General features: G+C 40.8%; 1 protein-coding gene across 1 annotated transcript; it reads left to right on the forward strand.

Moving 5' to 3' along the window:
* The first annotated feature begins 42 nt into the window (after positions 1 to 42).
* mycbpap (mycbp associated protein) lies at positions 43 to 12,154 on the forward strand. Its single transcript, XM_034895655.1, has 19 exons — positions 43 to 289; positions 1,297 to 1,418; positions 1,552 to 1,705; positions 1,842 to 1,948; positions 2,252 to 2,423; positions 2,735 to 2,850; positions 2,992 to 3,142; positions 3,388 to 3,506; positions 5,344 to 5,468; positions 6,027 to 6,135; positions 6,787 to 6,979; positions 7,109 to 7,296; positions 7,419 to 7,565; positions 8,656 to 8,754; positions 8,953 to 9,080; positions 9,214 to 9,341; positions 9,419 to 9,558; positions 11,556 to 11,738; positions 11,947 to 12,154. Exons 1-19 carry the CDS (start codon positions 238 to 240, stop codon positions 12,043 to 12,045), a joined length of 2,532 nt encoding a protein of 843 aa, XP_034751546.1. The 5' UTR covers positions 43 to 237; the 3' UTR covers positions 12,046 to 12,154.
* Positions 12,155 to 12,166: the final 12 nt, after the last annotated feature.

Below are 12,166 nucleotides of genomic sequence, written 5' to 3' on the forward strand. Positions count from 1 at the left end.
ACGTTTTATATTTTCTTGCTTTTTAGCAAAGTAGAAACGCTCATGCCTCGTTTTGTCTTTTTGTTGCTGTTCCATTTCTCTCTTTCCGTGGTGTTGAGTCTTTCGTTGCCTTGGTTACCATTAGAGAAAAGATACTTGACGCTGAACTACAGAGCTAGCATTAAGTTGATTAGCACTACTAGCCGTTATTATTTTTCCGTGACAATTGCTTTTACTGTAATTAGCTAGCTAGAGCAAATGAACGCCAGCGAGACACCGAAGAAGGTGTCTAGACCTCTAATTCACTCAGGTCAGCTAACAGCTTTCTGTCTCTCCTTCGCCTCTGTCCGTCTTTGCCCCCATTCTTTTGTAGGCTAACGTTAGCTAGCGTTACGTGGCCTACTCACCTGTTTTAGGAGCTTCACTGATTGCAATAAATAGAATACGCTACCCCTGCATGTACGAAACTTGACCTGTTTGTATGCAGTATTGGAAGAAATAGTATTCAGACCTTAGTAAAAGTTGCGATAGTGTGACGTCAGATACGCTGTTATGACGTTAAAAGTAAACGACCTCCCTTCATAAATGTAACGTTACTCAAGTATTACTAGCATACAAATATAGCCCACATAAAGTGTCAAACTCAAAGCTCTCGTTTGTTTTATAACGGGCCATGTTCGGCTAACTATGGAAATATGATCCTTAATGCATTAACTTAGGTTTAATGTTGCTTTAATACTGATTTAAATGCCTTAAATAAGAGGAAAACACATGGGTTAGTTTCATTGGCTTTTGTACGTCAATTCTTTTGAAAAAATTATTTTACAAAAACAAATAAAAGCAATGGACCAATGTTTTCCTTAAGGGCCAAGGGCATCTTTAGCAAAGCAAAGCATTTATTCGAAAAACTGTGTTGAGTCTGTAACTGACAACATGGAAGCAAAATGGAACATAAAAGCCAAGGATTAGTCATTGTTGTTGTGGCCATGGAAACTATAATCAGGCATAGCTGGATAAGGAGAAATTAACAGAATTACATAACCAATTACATAATAATGTCATTGTTCCAGAGTAATCTCTTTGTGTTTGCGTGTTTGTGTGTGTGTGTGTGCGCGCACTGATAGGTTAATTTGTTTTAAATGTTGGAGTTAGGTGCTCATTAATAAACCATATGAATAATTATTATTTCTGTGTGAAGATGTTACAGAGGAACTTGTAAGTACAGTAGCACCCACTTTCAGATAGCATGACATTACTCAAACACACCCAAACTGTTGCCATTTTACATTCTTTTTTCTTTACTACCCTCTCCTACAGAGAACAAGAAGCTAAGAACATCAGAAGAGTTGGACATCTTGGGTGATGACCAATCCCGGAGCTCTACTCTTTCAGGCAGTGATATCCAGGCTCTGGCCATTCACCCACGGGACCTCAAAAAAGTAGACCCGCCTCCCCCATATAAAGTTTTAACATTAGTTGGAAATTAAAATACAAGTCATGTTTGTGTGGCACCAATGTACTTTTATATTTTAAATCACTTATATTTAACTGTGAATGTGATCACAACTGCAGCTTCATACACCAAAGCCACCCAAGAGCCGTCAACAAGTGGGCATGGCTTATGTTCGTAAGACAAAGCCAGCTGATGAAGTTAGAAATGATGTGCAAAGCCCGGTGGCTCATCTAGTGAATCTGGACCCTGGCTTTCAAAATCTGGACTACACAGGTTAGTTGTATTTCTTTGCCCTCATTGAAAATAACATACTGTGCATTAGCCGGTAGTTCATAAAAAATCTGAATAATAATATGCATGCATAAAGGCTAAAATGATGTCTTTTCTATCCATTTACTTTTCTTCTCAGGACCAGAAGGGTTTCGATATGATGAACAGGGAAGGGTTCTACCACACAGCATCCTGGGTAGTTTAGAGGATTTCAGAAGTTATCTGGAGGCCAAAGGGGAGACAGAGGTAAATTCACAACAAATGAAATGAACATGAAATAATACACATATATCATATATATTTCTTATATTTTTGTGGCAACACTGTAAAGGGATTGCTTCAATCTCGTTGCATAGGTGCTGGGTACTTCTGTATAATGAAAATAAAGTAATTAAATTCTATTCTATTCTAATACACATGAAACAAAATATTTCTTTATATACTGTATTTAAAACCTGCCAACCAAAAGCAGCTTGCATTCTTTCAAACTACTATTAAATGCATTAGAAATATGTCATGTCTTCTTTCTTTCCTCCCTCCACCATCCAGTTGGTGAAGCGAATACCAAAATCCCAGCGATATGCTCCATCTGAGGCCCCAGAGAGGCATCCCTCTGAGCCTCAGGAGAATGGGCATGGCCACAAAAACATCCAGAGTAATGCCCTTAAGCACTGGCATACACATATGATGCAGCGCAGACAGCAGCAGGACTTCCTATCTGGTGAGCTGATCAGAGAGTACAGCAGCCTGGAACAAATAGTCATAAATATTGCATCAGCATTATTTAAAGCTTTAACTTGTAAACAACTGCAGGGACATGAGGGAAGCCACATAAACTCACGTACCTGCATTTTTATTAACATTACTACAGACCAGTACAACAGGCATAATTTCAAAAAAGGTTTCTCAATGTAAGGAAATGAAGGAGCTAGATATTTGCTTAATATTTGATATCATAAGTATGCATTATTTTCTTATCTCTGTCTCTATCTATTTCTCTGTTCATCTCCTGCTCTTTTCAACTCTTTCAAGACTTGCTCTACCAGCCAGTCGAAAACTTGCTGATGAACCAAGCTAACCGTTTCAGGGAAACTCAGGAGCAGAGGGAGCTTCTAAACCAAATCAAGCCACTCATCCACTCTGGATATGTATAACACATATTTGCTTTCTCTGTTCTACTGTGTTTTTAATCGGCTGTCAGAATCATATCATACATTTGTTATATTTCCAAAGTAAAAATGTTTTCTTTTGCTTCGTCATTAATGTGTGTCTTTACTTCTATGTCTTAGGGTTACCGTGTGGGAAGTGAGTTTTGGAGTCTTCCCCAGCGTTATGGAGATGAAATGAGTGGCATCACAGCCACTCTGACTCAGACAGAGCAGGGTAGACGGGAGCCTATCACACATGTAGGACAACCAGGCAGCATACTCCAGGAATCAGGTACACACAGACACTAATTCACTGTGTCTCGATTTTCCCTCTCCGCCTTGTTCTGGAAACTTTGTCCTTCTTTTTTTAGTTCCTCTGAAGCCCAGTGGTTCCCAAATAAAAAATGCTCTTTGACATTTAAACTATCCACTTTTCCCTCTGATTTCTTCCCCCTCAAAGAAGAGCCTCTTTTTAGTGGAACTACAATAAACCGAGAGTAACTGTATTTTTTCTGTGGGAAATGTTTCTTCCTGTAGGAATAACTTGTTCTGAGACTCTGCGTCCAGCCTCTCGGACTTGGGACCAGAGTGCATACCTGCAGCACCAGTGCCAGGAGCTCAGGGAGGTTCTACGGGACGTGGACATCAAAAAGCCGGTAACACAACATACACAATGCACAACATATAGCACTGAGTGCTCCTTTGGCTTAGTAGGTATTCAAATTTATACACTTGGTCCTATTGTACCATTGTAATAGAACTCAGGTCAGTCTGATTTGCTGAAAATGTGACAGGTTGAAAAGGTCAAAGGTTTTTAACTACAGCTAGAACCAATACATTGACCCAGCCAATTGCAGATACATCAGTATCAGGGTTAGGCGGACGTTGTCATACTCAGTTCCTAGTCACACCATAAGTCTGATACTTCTCCATTGGGTTGTGATTATGGGCGTGTTTCAACTGAAAACGTCTCTGCAATCAATTGGATGGACCTACAACCAATCAGAGCAACGGATTGTGACGTATGTTGACGTTTTTTGCCGAGTCCTGTAGGAAGGACGGCAAAAACATCATTCCAATCGACAAATGCCTTGATCGCGGTTCTCTGTTCCTCTTTTAAAATTAATGAGCTGTAGATATGTTCTCAAACAGGCGTGATGGCGGAATCTACAAATCTCAATTCTCTAGCAAGAGCCATCTTTGTAAAAAAATTCAACCTAAGCGCTTTTTAGTGACATGGTTGATTACGTTACTGTTGATCATCTGTCCATTATTGTATAAAGACCGCCCTGATAATTTGATTGGTCCGAACAGCTCTGGTTCGAACATAGTTGCTCCACAACAGAAGTCCAGACCTAACTTCCCAACCTCAAATGTTGTGTGCAGGGCTAAGTTCGTCTGTACAACTAATGTATGTTTAAGATAAGTCCACCAGAGACACCTTTCAATTTAGTTCTTCAGTTGTCTTTCATCCGGCAACAAAACACAATCCAAATTATTCACATTACACTTTGTTTTTGTTCTCTCTAACAATGTAGATTGCGCATCAACATCTTCATTATTGGAACCCTCGTCCAACCACGCAGCCCACTCAAGCTGCTCATTCCCACAGGACATTCTGTCTCCGGCTGCTAGAGCTGCTAGCTGCTCCTGATCACTCTGTACCTTTACTAAGAGCCTGTGATCATCCAGCGATGGGCACACTGTTCTGGGTTTTATGTACAAACACGGCCAATATGTGATTGATTTTATTAAAATGTACATTCATTACACACATGGATAATGAGTAAATGAAGCACTGGAGCCCTTCCATAAACATTCATGTTCACGTAAATTACAGTTATGAAATCTGGAGCATGTCCAGTCAGTCGTGGAGTAACATTGTTGAGATCTGTGAGGTAACAGAGCCCAAGAAAATTGACTAAACTTGCCTTTCTGCTCTCTCTGCATTGCAATGATCAGCAGGGGCAGGAGGTTCTGGGATAAAAACTTTGCACACCCAGTTTTTCTTTAAACCTATTAACTCCCCACGTATTTGGTGCTAATTTTGGGAAGGTTTAGACAAATTATATTTTAGTATCTGGTTGCATTTAGTATCCTCTTTCTCACACACACACACACACACACACACACACACACACACGTCTGTGTCTTTGACATGGGATGAAATGGTAGCAGTGGGTTCTCTTGCGCTGGTGGCTAATGTGATGCTGAGGAGATTGGGGTCTGAAGTTCCTACTGACCAACACACAGACAGTAACAAAACTTGTCCATGGCTTTGTGATATCTGCGTAACAGTAGAGAGAGAGATGATGGGGACAGGGGACAGGTCCTGTCTGGCTGCACTTACTGGATGCGAGTGAACAGGACATACGTATACTGAAAAGAATTTTTCCTTTTCAAAAGCAGGAATCAGACTTTTGTATGGACATACCAAACGTAGCTGACCAGACCTTCATAATCACCACTATTTTTCACTGTGATTACTTACAGGATATCAATGCACTGGAAGTTATTGGTTCTGGCAAGCCATTTAATTTAGTCAAAGTGTGTCAGAGTCACTTACTGGAGAAGAAGGAAGAGGAGACAGAGTCCAAGAAGATACAGCAGGAGAACCTGTAAGCTGTTCTTCACTAATTTATTAGATATTTGCAATCCTTCCTAACCAAAGTCCAACTGTTTCTAGGCTGAATGTGTCAATATCAGGCTAACGATGCTGACCTACTTCAAAGGCACTTTAAAACACAATCGTGTATTTACAAGCCATTAATTCCTGGTGCATTTTTGAGACCACGTTAATGTGTTTGTGCAGTCTTAAATATGTCATTCAAACTGTAATGGAAATAATAAAAACAAAGTACAAAATGTTTGTTCTTACAAGCAACCTCAACATTTATATATAAAGACTATTATATGGATTGATTTTATATGAATGTGGGATTCAGTTGTCAGCAATGTAGTGTTAAGGTTAAATGTCCCAGTATGTACGACTATGTGTCGTTAAAATAGTCTCTTTATCCCGTTGGAGGGCAGCTTTCTGATGCAACATTTGTTAAATTCAAGTTAAACAAAAACAACTGAATGCATCATTGAATCTAATGGCCAGATCAACTCATTCACTGATTGTCTAACTCATGGACTGAGTGGCGCTACTGCTGTCTCAATGTCTTCCACAGTGATCCGCTGGCACAGTATGATGATGTCCGGTCAGATGCTCTGCTCATTCCTGCCTTGAGGTTCTGTGGTCAGCTTGCTAGCTGGACTGGAAACTCCCCCACTAACCAGGTACAGAACGGCCTTTACATAGTAAGTTGGTTGGCATGTTTCAAACTAGGACTTAAGTAAATTCACAAATGGTATTACCTACCTCAGAGAAAACCAGGCTTATATACGAGACATATTTTTATTTTTTCTTATTCAGAGATAACCTCCTTGTTTACCTCATCTTGATAAATTAATCATGAAATCAGTTTGCACACTATCAGTACTTTGCCTGTCTCCCCGAACAACGTTAAGCTATCATGAATGCAGCCGTCCCATTTTAGGTAGGCTTTTAAGGTGAAAAGACATTGGTCATACATCAAGTGTTGTTGACTGTACTTTAACATTGATCAGGAGTACGCCAATTTAGAAACAACTGGAATTAATATTGAAAACATTATTTGTATAAACAAAATGAAACTGAGAGCATTAGAGTGCTGAATATCACATGACTCTGCTGTTGTAGTCATTGATTAGTGCTGTAGAGACTGACAGTATTCTACCTTTACTATATGAGTAATTGTAGTGGGCTACAGGTCATTTCAATCTCCTCAATCTTTTCTACCTGGCTTTTACAGTATAAGCGTCCGGCCTTTATTTGTCAAGCTGGCTATTATTTGAAATTATTTTGAATACACTTTCTCACTCTCCAACACTTCAACACTGATTGATCAGGGAGAAGTAGGACTCAGTGGCACGATAATCTTTGAGGCTCCAACTGGAGAGATAGCCTCTTCCCACCTGGAGCTGCACAATGAAGGCAGCACAGCCATCTTCTACAGCTGGCAGCAACTTCCCGTGCCACACAGCTTTCCTAAGCTGCGATCACAAACAAAAAAGCTTCACTTCTACTTCAACTCCTCCTCTGGTAAATACAAACATAATCAGACACCTGCTGCAACGTCATACGCTTTGTCCCTGTGTCAACCTTATCATACTGTGTCTTTCAACCACTGCTCAGTGTGCCTTACTGCTTTGTATTTGGCTTCCCCTCTAGGTGTGATCTGTCCAGGTGACACCCAGCAGGTGGAGTTCATATTTAAGTCAGAGGAGCCAGGCATCAACACTGAACGATGGCAGCTCAACACCCACCCTGTGCTGCTGCAAGGAGCCTCCATGCAGGTCACATTAAGGGGGGTGGCTCTGTACCAGGACAAAACTGCAGACCAGAGGCTTTTCATAGAGGTGGTGTACAAGTAAACTGTAAAATGTGAGACAGAAAAACATGATGGCACTAAGGTTTTCATGAACAGAAACCAAAATGTTCTCTTTTTATGTCTGTGTTTCTGTTGTGTGTGCACAAGCAGACAAAGCTGGAAAAGATAGTGAATGTAAAAATGTGTCGGTCAATTGTGAACGAGGTGCTGTTGGGGTTCCGCACCCCAGAGAGACCCAGCTCTCCTTCAGAACTTTACGTCACAGAAGAGCAAGAGTTTTTAAGCAAAAACCCCAAGGTAAGTCCTACAAGTGGAAGAATGTTAGTTAACACATCCCACGAGTTTCTTAGTCACCAGTAAAGTTGATATTTTTGTACAAACCTTAAGCCCCCTTCGGATTCAGTGTTGCCTACAGAGAATGGTGACTTGTTATTTTTCTTCCATATATAGTTTGAGACACATTGGTCATCACACATTAGGGTGGACTAGTTTTGTGGATCATTTCTATTGTTTAGAGTGTTATTTTTTAGTCTTAGTCACACCACCTCATGTGTGTGAGATGACCCGTTAATGAGTCTATTCATCACGATGTTTTTTACATTTCACTGGCTGTGTGCAAGAGTGTGATCAGCCCCTTATGGCTGCCCTTTCCCAACCTGGATTTGGTGTTGGTCCACAATTATAGTACTGTATTGCCATCACAATTTAAGGCAACTAATAATTAGGGCCGGGACAATACGCTTTTGTCCCGATTTGATTCTTTCACAGTACATGAGTGCTGATTTGATTTGTATTGCAATTTCCATTTATTGCGATTCTAGGAGCGATTGCAATTTGATTGTATTAGTAATTTGGATTGAACACGACAACAAGAAAATTAATGATACATACTATTTTTGATTTCTTTCCCCACCTCTACTTATTATTAATGAAATCTAAACCAGTCACTGTTACCTCTACAATGTACAAAATAGTTTATGTTGCCATGGCAGTGATCAGTAATAGGAAACCAGGCTAATAGACATAAGCAAAAGCCATGGGAAGGATTAAGTGGAAACAGTATTGGAAAGTTACAAAACATGAAGCATATCTCTTATTATATTCCATCTATTTGGGATAAATAGAGGGCTTTTTCTTTAAAAGTCACATCTGTCATTACCAATTATTAGGTTAATTGAAGCTCTTAACTTTCACGAGGTCACATTTCATCACCACAAATGGTGCACACAATTTTTTCGACAGAAAATTATGACATGCATCACAGTTGTTAGAGGAGAATAACCATCAGTGGCGATCGATTATAATCCTGTGGCATACATTTTTCTTCATAGGAGTCTTATGGTTGCATGTTTACTCATTTAAATTACTGCTCCATGCATTGTTTTAGTTGCAGTACCTTTATGAGCCAGTGGAGGACCTAAAGAGATTGTGGCGAGAAGTGCATCCAGGACGCACCTGGGACCTTTCTGTTGATACTTTCCGACAGGTAGAGCCATTGTGTGCTGTTACAGGGCATGGGGACACTTGGTTAGTACAAAGAAAGTACGTGTAGCAGTACATATAGCATATTGGTCCAAGGTTATAGATCCAAGGGTCTCTTTGAATGCACCGTGTAAAATATTATACCATGGTGATGCATTAAAAACATAACATATTGTGTCCATTCACCTGTTCTCCTCTTCAGGTTGTGCTAGCTCTGCCTGAGCAAGAAGCAGCTCAGGAAAAGAGCCTGGCTAAGCTCAACTCCTTGTTTCTGCAGCTTTCTGAGCCTTCTCAACAGAAACACAACCAGCTAACAGCAGCAGCCATGGGGTGAGGCATGAACACACATGATCCACAAAGTATCTTTATCAAAGCACCTGGGCTCTGTCATTCACACACACCCATTAGCCACACTCAGTGGAGTAAGCCTACATGTTATTGTGGTGTGTGGTGCCCCCTGCAGGCAGCAGCTGTGGAGGAAACTGCTGGACACTATGGCTGGTGAGGGCTTGTGGCTCAGAAACCTGCTGGGCCTTCCAGAGAGAGACACATGGATCGATAAAAAGGAGGAATCCCCAATCGTAGAAGCTGGTGAGACTCACAGACCTTCATTCGGACATAGATTGGTGAAGATTTATGCTGCCTACTATTCTGTCTTCACATTGCAGATAAAGCTGATGACAAAGATGAGAAGAGTGAGAAAAAGGAAGGAGCAGCTTCTAAAGAGGAGAGGAGTGGGGTAAGGTCCAAAATGAAAGATGACAACAAAAGCGATTCCAAGTCAGCAACCACTGACAAATCAATGGAGGTGAGGGAAACAAAAAGTTTACTGTATGGTTTGTGGAGATGATGGGCTGTTTTGCCACCATGTGGCAGCAGATTCGAAAGTGTTTTAATTATTAGCATGAAAAAAGTATCAAGACAAATCACTTCAGCAGACTTTCAGCTCACCCAACCATGAGTCACCTTCTGTACTTCTGTAAAGCTGTCTGTTCATCATTCTTTCATTCATTCATCTGCCATTCATCAAGACAACTTTTGTTTTCTTGTTACGTTTGGCTGTCTCCACACCACCCGGCCACCTTCTACCCGGTTGTCAGTGATGCATATACCTGCAACATTATGTTCTGTTGGATAGTTTTCTGAAGCACTGTATTACATGTCATGTTGTGTGCCTGCTGGCTTCTGTTCCCCATAACACTAAAGGGTTGGTTTACTTTATAGAAGGAGCACCTGTGCAACCAAATACAACTGTATAACCATTACAATCAGGAAAGACTTTAATCAATCAATCGGGCAGATTTATTGTACAAGTGCATAATAAGAAATGTATAGTCTTTGGGGATTAGACTCCATCATTACAAATATTCATTAAAAAAGGGGTAGAGGAGCCAAGCCATGTTCCCCTCGATGGAGCCTAGACACTGGTGATGGTGGAGAGGGAACCCAAAGACCGAACGTATGACCTGACTGCCAGAAAGGAACTCCGGTTGACGTGGTCAACGATGCCCGGAGGTAAAGGGGAGGAGGAGGGTTGCACGTTTGCCTGAAAAGACAGCTGATTGCAAGGAAAGAGCACATTTAAAGCAGGATGTCATGTTGTGATTCGATCATGAATTCCGTGGCCAGTTCTGGTTGGTTTACTGAAAAGAGAACGCCTCCTAACAGCTGAATAGTTTTAGGGAGAGATAATGGTGATTGAAGTTATTTAAAAGTCTTCCTGAAGGAGTTTGCATTGAACTTTATTTGTGTAATAATACATGTTTGTGTTCTTGATTAATTTAAGCCTGTGTATGTCTGCAAATGTGTGTTTTTGTTCCTGTTTGTGTGTGTACAGGAAGCTAACACTCTCCACCATTCTTTGTTGTCCACCAGAGGAGTTGTTAATAATAGCTTAGCAATAGAATGGGGTCATGGATCTTCATGTGTTCACATTGTGACTGGTTGGGTGAGATAAGGAGCTAAACATTTCACTTAGTTCCCATCCATTTTAATGCAAACAATTGTTTTTCTGCCCCCATCCTCAATAGGCCCCACAAATAGGCCCCAAATCTGTCAGCACTGAGATTGAGAGTCTTAATGAGGACGCTGGCGTCCCACGGTCTCTGCAAAGCTATAGCTCAAATTATCTGGATGATTAAACAGGGAGGGACTTTTTTTTTCAAGAGCGAATTACAGATTGATTATTACTTATTTTGTTGGAAATGGACTAATCCCAACATTATACTTGAGGAGGCCTACACTTCAGTGATGCGAAAATTGCTGCGTCATGGTCGCTCAAACTTGACACTTAAACGATGTTCTGGTCTTCCCTGGGACCTGTTGCATCTCTCTCCTAATGGTTTGTGACGCCATTATCAGCTATCAAAGGCAAACAAATATTAAAATTAGAAGCTGACTAAAGATGCATTCTGGTCTGAATGTCAGTATATTTTGCTGAGTGATTTTCTCCTGTGTGATGGTTGAGTCATAGGTAAGGTACAGCCTATCACTTAAGGGGTACCATGGTAACAGGACACTTTTTTTACTGCCTGCAAATGTGCACCTGCTTTCCAACTGTGTGCCCAGGGTGTGAATTAATAGCATCTGGACCAGTTTAAGCCATCTGTGGTGGACACGCACACAAAGCTATACTATACCTTAAACAGTGCATATCGTCCAATGTTAAAAACCATGAATACATGAGAGTTGGTTTTTCAGGATGGATGAACACACCCACTTACCAGCCAACCCGTTGTGGAAATTTGATCCTCTCGCATGGTCATTCATCACTAACTTACGTCTGTCTTTATTATGTGTGTACAGGACAGCAAAAAGAAGGGTAAAAAAAAGGAGGAAGCGGTGAAACATACAAAGGAAAAGCAAGGGAAGGAATCAGCCCCACTGACGGATACCCCTCCAGACAACAGCATCAGTCAACAACCTCCTGGTGACCAAAATAACGAGGCGGAGGTGATGGACATTTACAGGAACCTCCTGCACAAAAAGGCAAGTGTTTCAATTGTCTCACACTAAGTTCAGGGTACTTGTCATGAGGAATTCCACTTAATCTGGTTACCTCACTTGTTCAAAAGTCTATCTTTCATGATCCCCCGTTTTTGGGAAATGCAACACCAAATCACTTAAGTAACCTTTTGAGGTTTTCCACAGTCTTATATCCTATGCATCCATTGATCTATGTGTGTCTATCTGTCAGGTGTATGATCTGATGGAAGACCTGGTGGACAATCTGTGTGACCTGATGGATGATCTAAATGAGGAAGATGAACAGCACAAACAAACTACTAACAAGTGAGAGGCAGGTACAGGAACCCACTGAACATATGGAACCAAATGTAATAAATGTGTTTCTACCTTAATTGGTTGTGGAAATTAATAAACGTTTTGGTGCTCCTGCACAGCAGATGTGGAGTATT

This window comes from Etheostoma cragini, chromosome 2 (assembly GCF_013103735.1).
Source record: "Etheostoma cragini isolate CJK2018 chromosome 2, CSU_Ecrag_1.0, whole genome shotgun sequence".
Lineage (NCBI taxonomy): Eukaryota > Metazoa > Chordata > Actinopteri > Perciformes > Percidae > Etheostoma > Etheostoma cragini.

Coding starts and splice junctions, on each gene's coding strand:
- mycbpap (XM_034895655.1), top strand. CDS start 238: ATGAACGCCAGCGAGACACCGAAGAAGGTGTCTAGACCTCTAATTCAC. Junction 1,949..2,251: donor AGGCCAAAGGGGAGACAGAG/GTAAATTCACAA, acceptor TCCACCATCCAG/TTGGTGAAGCGAATACCAAA. Junction 7,297..7,418: donor ACCAGAGGCTTTTCATAGAG/GTGGTGTACAAG, acceptor GTGCACAAGCAG/ACAAAGCTGGAAAAGATAGT.